Consider the following 15,319-nt stretch of genomic DNA (forward strand, 5'->3'; position numbering starts at 1 on the left):
AGAAATAATGCAAAAGCAACTAATGACAGATAAAAATAACCAAGACAGAAACTTAACAACTCATATCCATCTGAGTGATGAATCATTTGTATTTGGAGCACAACTTCTAACTGGTGACACAAGAAAATTCTCAAAAATTTGTAATGGTCCACACATTTTTTTACAGGCATATCATTTTAATCAGTATATCAACGGATGAGCTTAATCCTGGAACAGTGAACAAACATAGTGACCAATAAGGGGACCGCTTGCTTAAAAGTGAGTATTATTTTATTTTGAAATGTTGCCTTGTGAATGTGAACCAAACCAAGAAGAAAATGCAACAGTTTTAGTCCCCATTTCAGAACAAAGCAAACGGTCTACAGGTCTGAAAAACTTGGATATGAATATTAAAAGATAAGATCAACAGTTCATTTTTAAGCTGAATGAAAGCAGTCCAGTTTTTGTGTTTTATTCTTTTTAAATTCAGAATATATACCTATGCATGGGACATAAGTGGCCTTTTGATAGATTAGAAAATACTGTATGGGGGTTCAGGGGTGTCCCCTGAAAGAAAATGTTTGGAATTTAAATCTGAATGTATCATTTGATATATTCCTTGAAGTGACAATCTACTAACACAAATAAATAATTTACATAACAGTGCAGCATAAAAAGACTGTTTGCTATATATATATAGGTATATAGGCTGTAGGTATAAATAGTCTGACTATGTTCTCAACAGCAGAGAACTCCACTAGGATAACTTGTAATTTCAAATTGGTTTTGGTTGTCTTTATTTGCCATCCATGTCAGAGATGATGACAAATATCAGTTTCTTTGTTATGAAAGGCTCATAACATGCTGATTATTGAGAAAGGCTAAATTGAGACCGGAATAAAACGTAATAGGTGCCACATATAGATGCCATATAGTTCTCTTACGAGAGGTTCTCTCGTATTGCGTAAGCTAGCTTACGCTACGGGAAAGATTCATCTTTTCTGAGATATTGAAGCCAAAAAATTATCCTTAATTTTTGTATCCATTGTCAACGCAGTGCGGCAGCTGCAGACCTTGAGCGAGCTAGCTAGCGAGCTCATAGGTTGCTCTGCGGCAACTGCTGCAGCCTATAGACGAGCTTGGGCGAACTCTCATCCAATGAGAGGCGTCCGCGCGCTCACTGCATCAAAGCCCGCCAAAATGGGCGTGACTAGAGTGCATATAAGCGTAGATCGTAGGCTGGAACCCTGATTTTCATCTCTTCAGCGAAGCTCTCCGCATCGCTGACCTGGAAGCCACGTCGCCGTTCGAGGGGCATTTAGCAAGCGTGGACAGCGCTAGAAGAAGCCGGCCGTCTCAGCCACCTTCAGCCATCCTGCGAGCTACGCCATCCGACGATGTATCCTTTTATTCAGCAAGCTAGTTCTCACGAACTATTCACAAAAGAGTACGAGCGTCTTTTTCAAGATGCCTCGCTCCACTTGCGCCTCATGTCGCGCCCTTCTCAGCACAGGAGACCGCCACATCATCTGCGCTCTCTGCCTGGGACTTGGGCACGCAGAGCTCGCCCTCACTGAGGGCGGATGCGATTTCTGCGAGGAGCTACCGATGTCGACCCTGCGGGCTCGACTCGAAGCGGTCAAAGCAGAAGCCTTACCCTCAGCCGCGCAGGAAGAAGCGCCGCTCACAAAGGCTGCCGGAAACTGTGGTTGAAGCGACTGCCTCGCCGGAGCCTCTCCCTCGAGCATCGCTTTCACCCTCCCCGCCCCCCCGGGGCGCGCAGTTGCCGCCGAGCGGCCGCACTGCTGCCATCTGCTGAAGCGGAGCGGAGGATAAGGGCCGCTGTTCCATCATGGCTTCGGACAGCGAGGAGTGGACAGGCTCCCAAGCCTCCTCCTCAGCCCAGGAATCCAGCAGGACCCGCGCCGGAGTCGAAGGGGAGTTAACACGCCTCCTCACACAGGCCATCGACCGCCTCGGGCTCGAGTGGTCACCGCCCCCTGAGCAGGCACCCAACAGACTCGACGGCTGCTTTCTTCAAAGCCATCGCCGCTCTACACCCGCGGCCCGGGCCGCTCCCTTCCTGCCGGAATTACATACGGAGCTTGCAAAGTCGTGGAACGCTCCTTTTTCAGCCAGGACCCGTTCACACGTCTCCACCTCTCTCGCGTCGGTGGACGGCGCCACTGAGAGAGGCTACTCCTCCATCCCCCCGGTCGAGGACTCGGTAGCAGCACACCTTTGTCCGCCCTCCGCGAGATGGCGTTCCAAGCCTGTGCTCCCGTCTAAGGCCTGCAGAGCGACTTCCGCCTATGTTGGCCGTGCCTATTCCGCCGCCGGCCAAGCCGCATCTGCTCTGCACTCAATGGCCGTTTTACAGATCCTACAAGCAGACCTTCTTCGGAGTGGGATGAGAAAGGCAGGCACCCAGAGGCTGTTACTGATCTACGAAGCGCGACAGACCTCGCCCTTCGCGCTACCAAAGCTGCAGCCCAAGCTCTAGGGAAGTGCATGGCCTCGCTGACTGTGACCGAGAGACACTTATGGCTAACACTAGCCGACATGGGAGAAGCAGAGCGCTCCACGTTCCTCAACGCACCGCTCTCTCCAACCGGTCTCTTCGGCTCCGCGGTGAGTGGCATTGTTGACCGCTTCTCAGAAGTCCAGAAAGCCACCCAAGCCATGAACCTCTTCCTGCCGCGTCGCGCCAGCTCCTCTGCAGGCCGCTCACGTGATCAGCCTCCTGCACGAGCCTCTTCACAGCGCCCAGTTCAACAATCTCAGACTTCTCAGCGTCGACAGGGCGGCCGCCCTCGATCGTGCTCAGACAGCCGCCGCAGACCGCCGCCCCCCCGCGGGCCTCGATCTAAGGTAACGCTGAAACCCGAGCAGCCGAAGTCTTCCTAACTGTGTTGAACAAACGACGGCTCAGTCCCGCCACGGCCGGACCACCGTCAAAGCTTTGCCCCCTGTCAGTCCCCTTCTCTCAGGCTACTACAGTGGTGAATTTAGCAGCCAACAAGCCGGTGACACTGCCCGCTTGCCTGCACTCAAACGGCGTTTTCACGGCGACCCAAATAAATCTTGTAAAGAGCAAACATGTCTTATGTGTAGAAAAAGTGCCCACAACCCAGTGTTCGCCCCTACACACAAGCATAACACATCCCGTGCCCCTATCAGAGCACGCTCTCATAAAGCGGTTACGAACCGCTCGAGCGTCAGAGTCAATGAAGGCGCCCACAAATGCGTGCGCGCGCCCATTCTCTGCCCGCTCTGTCACACGACCAGCCCCATGTGTAGAAAATGTGCCCACAATCCAGTGTTCACTTCTGCACACAAGCACTGCATGTCTCGTGTCCCCACCAGAGCACGCTCACATAAAGCGGTTACGAACCGCTCGAGCGCTAGAGTCAATAAATGCGCCCACAAATGCGTGCGCGCGCCCATTCTCTGCCCGCTCTGTTACACGGCCAGCAACCATTCCTCTGTGTGTAAGTCCCGTGCTTGCGCATCACGTAACAGATGTGACTCTCTCCCCATTCATTCCAATCGGGAAGTCACTCACAAAACAGCCTGTTCATGCTGTCTGCGAGCAATCATGCATGAACACACTAAACGCGCTCACACATTTTGTTCAGCGCTCTGTGTGCGGCAATCAGAGCGAATTGGCCATTCACCCTCTAGCGTTACGCTTCAAAGCGTGGGAAGCTATTCCAGGGATATCCAAGTGGGTGTTAAGCACAATACAACAGGGCTATTTGCTACAGTTTGATCGCCGCCCCCTCGCTTCATAGTGCGGCTCGAAACCACTGTGAACACGGAAGCAGCGTGCTTGCTTCGTTCAGAAATAGCAAGCCTTCTGTGCAAAAGGGCCATAGAAAAAGTGCCACCCTCTCTGAGCGAGTCGGGGCTTTACAGCCGTTATTTTCTTGTTCCCAAGAAAGACGGCGGCCTCAGACCCATATTAGATCTCAGGGTTTTGAACAAGGTGCTTGCAAAAAGACCGTTCAAAATGCTTACAATCAGGAAACTCCTCGCGCATGTGCGCCAGGGGGACTGGTTTATTTCTCTCGATCTGAAAGATGCATACTTTCAGATTCAGATAAATCCCCGTCACAGGCCATTCTTGAGATTCGCCTTCGACGGCCAGGTTTATCAATACACCGTCCTTCCGTTCGGCCTGTCCTTAGCACCCCGTACTTTCACGAAGTGCATGGATGCGGCGCTCGCACCCCTGCGGAGTCAGGGTTTGCGAATTCTGAACTATTTGGACGACTGGCTGATTATGGCTCAGTCACATAAAGAGCTTCTGTCTCACAGAGCAGTTCTCCTCAGCCATCTGAACAGTTTGGGTCTTGCAGTCAATTGGACCAAGAGCTCACTACAGCCCAGTCAGACCATTTCCTTCCTGGGAATAGAACTAGACTCCGTGGCAATGACGGCTCGCTTATCTACACAGCGCGCACGCCGTGTTCAGCGACTAGCCGCATCTTTTCAGATGAACAGCCTCACGCCTCTGAAGAAATTCCAGAGAGTGCTAGGTTACATGGCCTCAGCCGCAGCAGTACTTCAGCTGGGTTTACTGCACATGCGCCCGCTTCAGCATTGGCTAAACACCCGCGCGTCTCGCCGGGCTTGGGCCACAGGCCGCCAGCCCATCAAGGTGACTCAGACCTGCATATCAGCTCTGCAGCCCTGGACAGTGGCCGAATGGTATCAGCGGGGAGTGACAATGGGAGCTGTATCTCGCCGAAAAGTCATCTCGACAGACGCGTCCAACACGGGTTGGGGCGCGGTCTGCGAGGGCTCTCCGGTTTTCGGCCTATGGTCAGTTCAGGAAAAGCTCCTTCACATAAATTGTCTGGAAATGATAGCGGTCGAGTACGCGCTCGTGCGCTTTCTCCCGGTCATTCAGGGTCACCACGTCCTGGTCCGTTCGGACAACAGATCTGTGGTATCCTACCTAAACCGTCAGGGCGGTGTCAGATCCAGGAACCTCTTCCATCTGACAAAACGCATACTGAGTTGGTCCCAGTGCCACCTGCGCTCGCTGAGGGCGACGCACGTGCCAGGCCACCTGAACGACGGCCCGGACAGACTGTCCAGAGACAATATTCCCCCAGGGGAATGGTCCCTGCACGCTCAAACAGTCCAGACGTTATGGCACCTATTCGGCAGAGCAGAGATAGACCTCTTTGCGTCCAAAGAGAACTCTCACTGCCCAATATTTTTCTCGAAAGCGAGGACGCGCTGGCCCAGGACTGGCCCAGACGCCCGCTTTACGCCTTCCCTCCCGTCTCGCTATTGCCACAGGTAATGCAGAGGATCAGGGAAACGCGTCACTCGGTGCTCCTCATAGCCCCGCGTTGGGAGAATCAGACATGGTTCCCGGAGCTTACGCAGCTGTCACTGACAGCGCCGTGGCCCATCCCAGTGAGAGCAGATCTCCTCTCTCAAGCTCGCGGCACAATCTGGCATCCCCACCCAGAGCGCTGGGCGCTGCATGCGTGGGTGATCAACGACTACCCGTCGCTCTGCCAGAAGGAGTAATAAACACCATCATACACGCTAGAGCCCCTTCCACGAGAAGACTCTATGCGTCAAAATGGTCTGTGTTCTCAAAATGGTGCACCGACAGAGACCTGGACCCACGGACATGTGGGGTGTCGTCGCTGCTCGTATTTCTACAAGAGCTGCTGGATAAGGGCAGATCCCCATCCACGCTCAAAGTGTATGTGGCGGCCGTTGCGGCGTTCGCTGAACCCCTGCACGGCCAGTCATGGGGTAAAACGAGCTGGTCATCCGCTTCCTCAGGGGAGCTAGAAGGATGAACCCCCCGCGCCCCCATCGGTTCCTATCTGGGATCTTTCTATAGTTCTCGAAACTATGAAAGCCCCCCCTTTCGAACCACTTCAATCCGTGGATTTGAAATACCTTTCACTCAAAACCGTTTTTCTGACTGCCCTGTCATCAGTCAAACGTGTGGGAGACCTTCACGTGCTGTCTGTCAGCGCTGCGTGTCTTGGGTTTGGACCAAGTGACTCCAAGGTCATTTTAAAGCCTAGACACGGCTATGTTCCCAAGGTGATCGGTACTCCTTTCAGAGCACAGGTCATTTCCCTATCGGCGCTGCCAGCACCCGATAGCGAACGCGACGCCAATCTCCTTTGCCCGGTCAGAGCACTGAGATTGTATACTGCGCGCTCCGCTGCTTTCAGACGCTCCGAGCAGCTTTTCGTTTCGTTCGGAGGGCGCACCAAAGGTCTCGCCGCCTCGAAACAGACACTATCTAGATGGATAGTGGACGCTATTGCTGCTGCATACGCGTCAAAAGACCTGCTATGCCCGTTGGGCATTAGGGCTCACTCCACTAGAGGCATGGCATCCTCGTGGGCATGGTCCAGCGGAATTTCCATTCACGACATATGTGTGGCAGCGGGATGGACTTCCCCTCCACCTTTGTCAGATTTTACAATATGGAAGTGCCCGCTCTGCAGGCAAACCTACTAGCGGTTTAATACGCTACAGCTCCCCTGGTGAGCTGCACTGACGGGACACATTCCACACAGACCAGCACCGCCGCTCTGTCGTTCCCGTCCTACTATGTGCTTATGTATTACACAATCAATGACCTGCATTCTTGCTGGCCAAATATTATTTCCCCACTCATAAGGGCTCCCCCGGGTCCCCCCTTAATTCCCTGGGGCTCATACAGTGGATGCTTGGCGCGCACGGCGTTGACAATGGGTTCCCGTAGCGTAAGCTAGCTTACGCAATACGAGAGAACCTCTCGTAAGAGAACGTATCGGTTACCTAGCGTAACCTCGGTTCTCTCTAGATGAGGGAACGAGTATTGCGTAGCCGGCCGTGCTCGCTCCACGAGCGACTTTTTGCTTCAGTCAATGAAAACCAGGGTTCCAGCCTACGAACTACGCTTATATGCACTCTAGTCACGCCCATTTTGGCGGGCTTTGATGCAGTGAGCGCGCGGACGCCTCTCATTGGATGCGAGTTTGCCCAAGCTCGTCTATAGGCTGCAGCAGTTGCCGCAGAGCAACCTATGAGCTCGCTAGCTAGCTCGCTCAAGGTCTGCAGCTGCCGCACTGCGTTGACAATGGATACAAAAATTAAGGATAATTTTTTGGCTTCAATATCTCAGAAAAGATGAATCTTTCCCGTAGCGTAAGCTAGCTTACGCAATACTCGTTCCCTCATCTAGAGAGAACCGAGGTTACGCTAGGTAACCGATACGTTTCACTTTGCTTCATTCTTGTTTTCCACAATGTGTTTAGAAGAAAGCTGCTAGTATCATCTATATTGCTGCTCACCGTCTCTGCGCTACTATATGTCTATAGTAGGGAGAGGCAGGGAGAGGCAGTGTGCGGCGCGGGAATGAAGCACGTTCGGCGGTAAAGAAAAATATTACTTGGCGTGGTGTGTACAGCTCCGTAGTTTTGACACGTTGCTCACTTAAGCTGTAGAAACGGTAGGATGGGGCAACCCTTGTCATGAAACCAAGCCGAGGCCTGGTCCAGGACCGCGGTCCACTAATTGGTGACCACTGCCCAATACAAATACAAATATAAATTACTTGACTCGATTATGAAATTTGGCTGATGATTAATTGTCAAACAAATAATTGTGATTATGATGATTAATTGTTATACAAATTGTCATACATAAGGTGTATGTGTGCTTTATTCCTTAAGAATATGAAATAATAAATATCAAACTACTGTATTTCCAAAGATTTTTTGGGTCAAATTTAGTTTTTGTTCATTTTACATTTACACTGTTGTTTTTGGAACCTAGCCAACCTACATAGCTATTATATTATAATATTATATTATATTATATTATATCATATTATATTATATTACACTGTCAGTGCGCTTCGCAGTACAGCTCAATGACACACAGAAAATGAGACACAAAAACATGGCATTTTTATATTAGATTAAAATTCCCTTTTTGGGTAATAAAATGCAAAATAATCAATGTTTTCTCAAATAATCATGATCAGATGATTCTTTAATAATTGTGACAGGATATTTCAGAATCTACCCTTTAAAGGGGCAATAACGGGTCGGAAGCTTTCCTCCTCCAGCTTCTCGTCTATGTTGATTTTAAAAAAAAAATATTTCAATCTCCACAAATATTACAAAACATTGCAAAAATTACCATAAATAATGGTCATTTTATTTATATAAATTACAATAAAAGGTATCATCCATAAATCATTCTTACTGGCCAAGAAACTGTATTTTGGATAATTATTTGATCATTATTATTATTATTATTATTTTCATTAAATTATAACAAGGGTCACTGTGTGACAAGGTACAGACAAGGTCAGTCCAAACAATAGTTCCGTTGGGAAACTTTTCAAGCAAAACTCTGGTCAAACTCTAGTTTTCTTGACCAACATCACAGAACAAATGTCATAAACCCATCGAGCAAGAAAGAAACCGTGTGCAAACTGCTGTGAGAGCGACCAGACGCTGCTGTCTGTGTGGGTAAACGTTGACAGATGCATGACCATCACTTTAGCACCCTCTACAGTGTTGCTGCGAGCTGCACCTGTGTTTTATGAGTGATGAGTGTGGGTCAAACCACAGCTATATATACACAACCGCGCGCGCCGTGTGTCAGTTTGTGTCCTCACAGTATCGACAAAATAGATGGAGACAGCATTCAATATACTAAAACAAAACATGCATATTTGATTAACAGGAAGAAATCCAGGACAGAGAGCAGCTGGGAAAGACTAATACAAAGTCACAGTTAGATCTGAATCTGTATGAATGGTTTCTGAAGAACAAATGATCAGAATCTCTAAAACCTCAAGAGGAAACAGAGGAGGAATGCAGCTTACTTTATTATTTTGAAAACAGCAGAAGATTAATATTTCAGATGAAAATGGTAATGTTCACCTTCATGCATATTTTGTAAAATATTCCAAAACAACAGCATTAAGATTTACACCAAATTGCATGATATACTGTATTTGCAACACAAATATATTTACTACCGAGTAAACAAAACCGAACAATATTTCACAAAGTTGCATTTTTAATGCAGTTAGATTTAGTCCCATCACAACACTGCAAAAAATCTATTTCCAGGTAAAAAAATGAGGGCTGCCCCCTGATAGTCGACCAAACGTTAGTTGATGAGAAGAGTCGGATGGTCGTAGAAAAAACTCTACAGGAAACCGACGAACTGCTGATTGGACGCTAGGTGTTACTATGGGGTCATTTTCGTTAAGCAGGGTTATGGTTAAGCCTACACAATAAAGCAAGACACCTTGATTTCAAACTTCGAACTTTATTTTTTTATTTATTTTAACCAAAATTTGCACTCCAAACAAAATGAAAAAGCAAATAAAATAATGTGATTATAGAATAATATATATATATATATATATATATGCACTGTTCCATTTAAGGTCAGGCAAGAATCCGTTTAAACATGCAGGTGGAAAATTACTTACACAAATGAAGACATAAAAACAATTATAAATGTAAAAATAATAATTATAATGATGATAATATTCAGGGAAATATAAATCATGGTTGGAGGTGAACGTGTTTTTGTATTATTAGATGTTATAATCACAGATGCATTGGCTGCAGAGTTGCGTTCACAATGAACTGTTCTGTGGAACTAAAGAGAACTGAACTCAAAACACCTCCTGAGATGTCTGAGGACATTTACAGACGATACTGTTCTTGCAACAACATAAAAACTAAAATTCAGAAGATAGAAACAATGAGTGACAACCTTTTACATGTGCATGTTCCATGAGACTGCACGCCTCCATACAAACAGTGTGACATACATGCGCATAGATGGCTTACCTGACACACATGACTCAAAGTGATTATTAAAGCGCAAAAGGCTGCTATTTAATTAAATAAGTATGTACTCTGTATGTGCCTCATGCTACAATGTGCATTTGCACTCCGTTTACTGTCATCTGCTACAAACAAGAGCGCACAATGGCTCAGGTGGTAGAGCGGGTCGGCCACTAATCACAGGATTGGTGGTTTGAATCCCGGCCCACATAACTCCACATCCGAAGTGTCCTTGGGCAAGACACTGAACCCCAAGTTGCTCCCAATGGCAGGCTAGCACCTTGCATGGCAGCTCTGCAATAATTGGTGTGTGAATGAGATGCAGTGTATACCGCTAAGGTTAAAAAGGCGCTATATAAGTGCAGACCATTTACCATTAACAATGCTCATGACGGTGTTTTCCCTGTATGAGTCAATAAGGAGCGCTCACAATTGAATTACATGCAAACTATATATTTATCTCTTTAAATTGCATCTTTTGCAGTTAAATAACCTGACTAGGACATAACGTGATTTTAATCTGTGGGCTGAATGTTTACATAATGACGTTCGTACATCAGATGGTGTCGGAGCATTTTATGAGTAAGAGTACCAGTACATGAGTGCGGTATCGGACCAGATAATGATACCAGTATCGGTATTGGGACATTCCTATAGTTTTCCCTATGAATCGATTTTTTCCTTACCCAATTGACAATTTGTTTTTCTTGTTATAAGAATATACGCTCCTAATTTTGTTGATTATTCTGTAAACAATACAAAATAACACAATAACCCTAACCCTGCTTCTCAAGTAAATATATCTTGCTTTTAGAATGTTTTGACGAATGTGCTGAGTGACTCTAGTCAGGTCTCCTAAGCAACCAAATTGGGCCGGTTGCTAGGGAGGGTAGAGTCACATGGAGTAACTTCCTCGTGGTTGATATAATGTGGTTCTCGCTCTCGTGGGGAGTGTGGCGAGTTGTGTGTGGATGCCGTGGAGAATTGCGTGAAGCATCCACACACACTATGTCTCCACGGTAACGCGCTCAAGAAGTCGCGTGATAAGATACTACCAACCCCGTCACATTATAATGTTTGTGTTTACAGAAACGCACGATTGAAGTCTTTAATCGTAAGTGCATAACTGACAAGTCCGTTTAACTTTACAATCTGACAGACAAATCTAAATTACTCTGTGGAAATCTTTAATTTTACCCACCAAGACAGGATGTAAAAAAAGTTGTTATGAGGTTTCAGGCTCAACAAATGAATTCAAAAGCTTATAATTCATTCATACAACTCATTTGCTCTAGAAGTGAATAATCCAGCGAGCAGTAAATGTATTCAAACAAGAGGCCACACAAACTTTCCCTTCATTAACACAAAGTTTGAATTATAGATAGCAGCTCTGAAGTGAAGTTTATTTACGGCCGCAGTAACTGTGTGAATGCAGTACTGTAGAATGGTGAAACTGGAGCGGATGAGAAAACTGTAAGATGGATGAATGGATGGGTGGAAAACAGGATTGTGAGGTGAGGATAGATAGAAAGATTGGGTTTCAAGCCGTCTGGACTTACCATTATCAGTCCGGTGGTGATGGGCTCAGAGCAGCCATGACACAACTCGCCAAATTTGGCCCAGTAATCTTTCTTACAGAACAGACGGCCGTCTTTCTCATAGTACCAGTGAGAGAGGGACGACCTGCACTCACAACACCTGGGGGAGAGAGAGAGAGAATTGTAAGTGAGTGCAAAGAAACACAATGCGCATAAACAAGGTCAAAGGTAAAGATTAACAAAGGACCTCAAAATGAATGATACTTCAGTAGGATTGGGAACGGATATTATAACCGATCTTATTCAGAACTGGATCCGTTTTTCAAAAAATAACCAGAACAGTTATTTTTTAAGACTTTTGTTGCTTCTCAAATGTGCATTCTTCTGTCGATGTGGTCACAACACTGCTAAATACTTGAACAGTGTTTTCTGCTACAACTTTTGATTCAGCAGCACGAAACATCCTGGATCCTGGAAAAAATGACTCTTAAACCAGTTCATTTGAATCTACAGTGCGAAACCAGTGTAGTACAATAGAGTAATCCCCCCAAAAATGGTCCATTTCATGAACATGGCAATATTAAAATTAAATACTAACTAACTAATACTACAGACAGTTGCAGCTGAAAAATCTAATAACATGTTTTTCCAAGTATACTGTAAAAGGCAAAGTCAGAGCTGACAGTAGAGTGAGTACATGCATTGAGAAACTCTTAAAACCACCAGCATTACATGAACATCACAATGATATCAGATGATCCATCTCGTGTGTGTGGTGTCATAACATTGCCTGTAGCCTGAGATCTCACAGACCAGACCGTCCATTAGAGACAGTACTATATATTGATCAGATCAGACCCCGAGGGAGACAAACTCATTAAAACCAGCTGCCACAGAATGCCCTCCACACCCAACCAGAGCATCATCATGACCTCTGAACTGTGACAGAACCAGGAAACCAGGAAACCAAACCCTACAGCTGCACAGCTCTTAATGTCCCTCTATTATCAGGCCATATCCTTCAGTGTGGGCATATAGATTGTATACAGTTGTGCAGAGTAGGTAGATGACTAAGATGAGAAGGCGATGCCCTCTCTCCGAGGACCAGAAATGTACATTCTAACTCCTTGGACTAAGGCTTGAAACAAACTCTATTCAATTACAGTGTGCAAAAACAGACACAAATTACTTGCCCAACACATTGGTATCATGTGATCCTTTTGTACTGTAGATAACATGGGTTTGTGCATTATGTTGCATAACCTCAGTACTCCAAGTGGCAATAGATCCTTCAAATGGCTGTACCATTAAACCACATGTGATATTATTCAGGAAGCTAGCTATAAACAGTTTAACTTTAAATAACTTGTTCAGCAAACTGAAAGAGAAAACGGTTCGCTGAAGAAAACAGTTTATGCTAATGAATGTTAAAGCACGCTTTGCGACAACACTGAAAATGCAATGCACAGGTACGCTGTTATGAATTGTGCTCCGACACATTTCAGAACATGATGACACATGAAACTGAGCTTGTGTAACTAGAAGTGTTTGTGTTCACATACTTGTGTAGAGTATGGCCACATCCACAATAATACGGTTTCGTGTGACAATGCATTGTTTTCTGTACATTTACGCTTGTCATGCACACTGTACGCCGTTTTCCTTTACGTTTCAAAAACGCTCTCCATTACCGCATACTTCTTCATTCTATTAAGTTTGCATCCAAAACATAAATAAATACAAATATATATAACATAATTTTTTTTACTAAATATATTATATTCGTTTTTCATTTAAGCGGAATTGCTGTCCGGCAGAGGAACACGAGGACAATTGCGTTTCAGACCGTGCATGGAAATGACGCAGAGCTACACTTCTTACGTTTAGTTCGCATGTGCAGTAAGGGGATTTAACCGTTTTCAGACGATTCCGTGTGGATGAGCAACTTTTGTAAAATGCTTCACAAAAGGCAGTGTGGACTAACATTATTTTAAATATGCAGATGATACAGCCATTCTTGCTCTGCTTAATGAGGACAAGGACTCTTTTTTGGACTATCAACGTTCTACAGCACATTTTAGAAAGTGGTGTGAGGATAACTTTCTGCACCTCAATATTTTAAAGACTAAGGAACTGGTCTTTAGCACCTCAAAAACACAGATCCATGCTTCTAGCATTATCATTGATGGAGAGATAGTTGAGAGAGTAGAGCATTTCAAATATCTTGGCATTATTTTGGACCAAAATCTCAATTTTAACCAGCATACTCTAGGGGTTTACAAATGCTGTCAACAAAGACTGACAGCTATTCGTAAACTTAGGCACTTGTCTGTTCAGCCAAGTCTCCTTCTGCTTCTGTATCGTAGTATTATTGAACCGGTCCTTACTTATGGGGCCATTTGTTTTTTTCATATGCTTACAGTTACCAACAAGAACAAATTCTTAAAGATAACTCATTTAGCAAGTAAAATTACTGGTATCCCTACCCCCAATTTATCGGATAGTGTCTCGACATTCACGTTGCGAAAGGCACAAAAAATCTTAAATGACTCAGAACACCCACTTTACAAGTATTTTATCCTTCTGCCTTCTGGCCGCAGGTATAGGTTACCGATGTGTAGGAAGGCCAAGTTCAGTAAGAGTTTTGTTCCTGTATCTATACGAGCTCTAAATACATAGGAAATCAGCCTTTGATACGTCAGTTATGCTCTCTGTCTCTGTTTTTTTTTTTTTTTTTTTTTTTTTTTAGATGTTTATATGTTGATGTTTCTAATATGTTATACATGTGTGTCTGTATTATGTACGCACCTATGGTGGAAACAAATTTCCTCTCGAGGACAAATAAATCAATCAATCAATCAATCAACATATGGGTGGGGATCACAAGGTAACTGGCGATACAATATTATATCGATATCCAGGTCACAATATGATAGAATTGTGATTCTTTATTTTTGGTGTATTGTGATTCAAAACTGCGATATACTGTCGCGATATACTGCGATATTTATCATACGTTTTATCATATACTGTTTTTCATTCTTATTCATAGAAATTCAGAAAACTGTTCAGCCAAATCACCAAATGCATTATTATATAAAAATAAAAGTGCCTCATAATAATTTTAATTATTTATTTGTGAAGATAAACAATACCGAGCCTCAAATAAGTCTGTGGATCTCTTTTGTGTTAACTCTATTTGTTGTAGGAAGTAACATTACAAGTCAATTTAAATATTATTCTTATTTTATATTCTAATAAAACATATTATTTGAGCAGTAAAGTTGTTTAAATCATCAATTTTGCAGTTGGACTACTGTTCTAGGTGAATGAACTTGTGGATGGTGCCAGCACAAAGTGCGTCGTCACACTCTTGGTCTGGTAATATGTAGCAGACAGCTTTGGTTTGGACTGTTTCTGACTGTTTTTCATCACTGGACATCATGAACATATGAAAACAACAGGAACAAAAAAACGCCATGAAAGTTGCCAGGATTAAATGGCTTACCAGCATTATGTCACCATGAAAACAAAGTTGAAATATTGGATGTCACTTTACATGGAAAAGGTTCCTTTTATCACACAGAGTTGTTTTAATGGAGTTAATTAAGTTTCATTATTCTGCCTATACTTACGTACATATTTTCACATTTTGTGGATTGGCCCCATTTTAACTCCATTGTAAGTCCAGTACTGTAACTGAGTTTTTTATAGAGCAGGATATTGATACAGATTTCCCGATTCAATTCTATTCCAATATCAATTCATATGGGTATATTTCATATATATATATATTGTCCCTTTTGCTTACATCTAAAAGACATTCTCTTCCAGCAAATGCTGTTAATTGTACAGGGCACCTTCTAACTTGGTACAATACGAAAATATTAATTTTAATAATTAAATGTATAGTTTTCCATAGTTTTGGTCAAATTTTAGCTCTTT

At 44.5% G+C, this 15,319-nt stretch overlaps 1 protein-coding gene across 2 annotated transcripts in view; it reads right to left on the reverse strand.

The window, feature by feature from the left end:
• Positions 1-15,319, reverse strand: part of LOC127632191 (LIM domain kinase 1-like) — a 109,974-nt gene that overhangs the window by 44,924 nt on the left and 49,731 nt on the right. For both annotated transcript variants that reach the window (XM_052110789.1, XM_052110790.1), the window contains one exon: positions 11,396-11,534. In XM_052110789.1, the coding sequence (XP_051966749.1) occupies positions 11,396-11,534 (139 nt within the window). The remainder of the gene's footprint in view (positions 1-11,395; positions 11,535-15,319) is intronic.

Source organism: Xyrauchen texanus, chromosome 38 (assembly GCF_025860055.1).
Source record: "Xyrauchen texanus isolate HMW12.3.18 chromosome 38, RBS_HiC_50CHRs, whole genome shotgun sequence".
NCBI classification, from domain to species: domain Eukaryota; kingdom Metazoa; phylum Chordata; class Actinopteri; order Cypriniformes; family Catostomidae; genus Xyrauchen; species Xyrauchen texanus.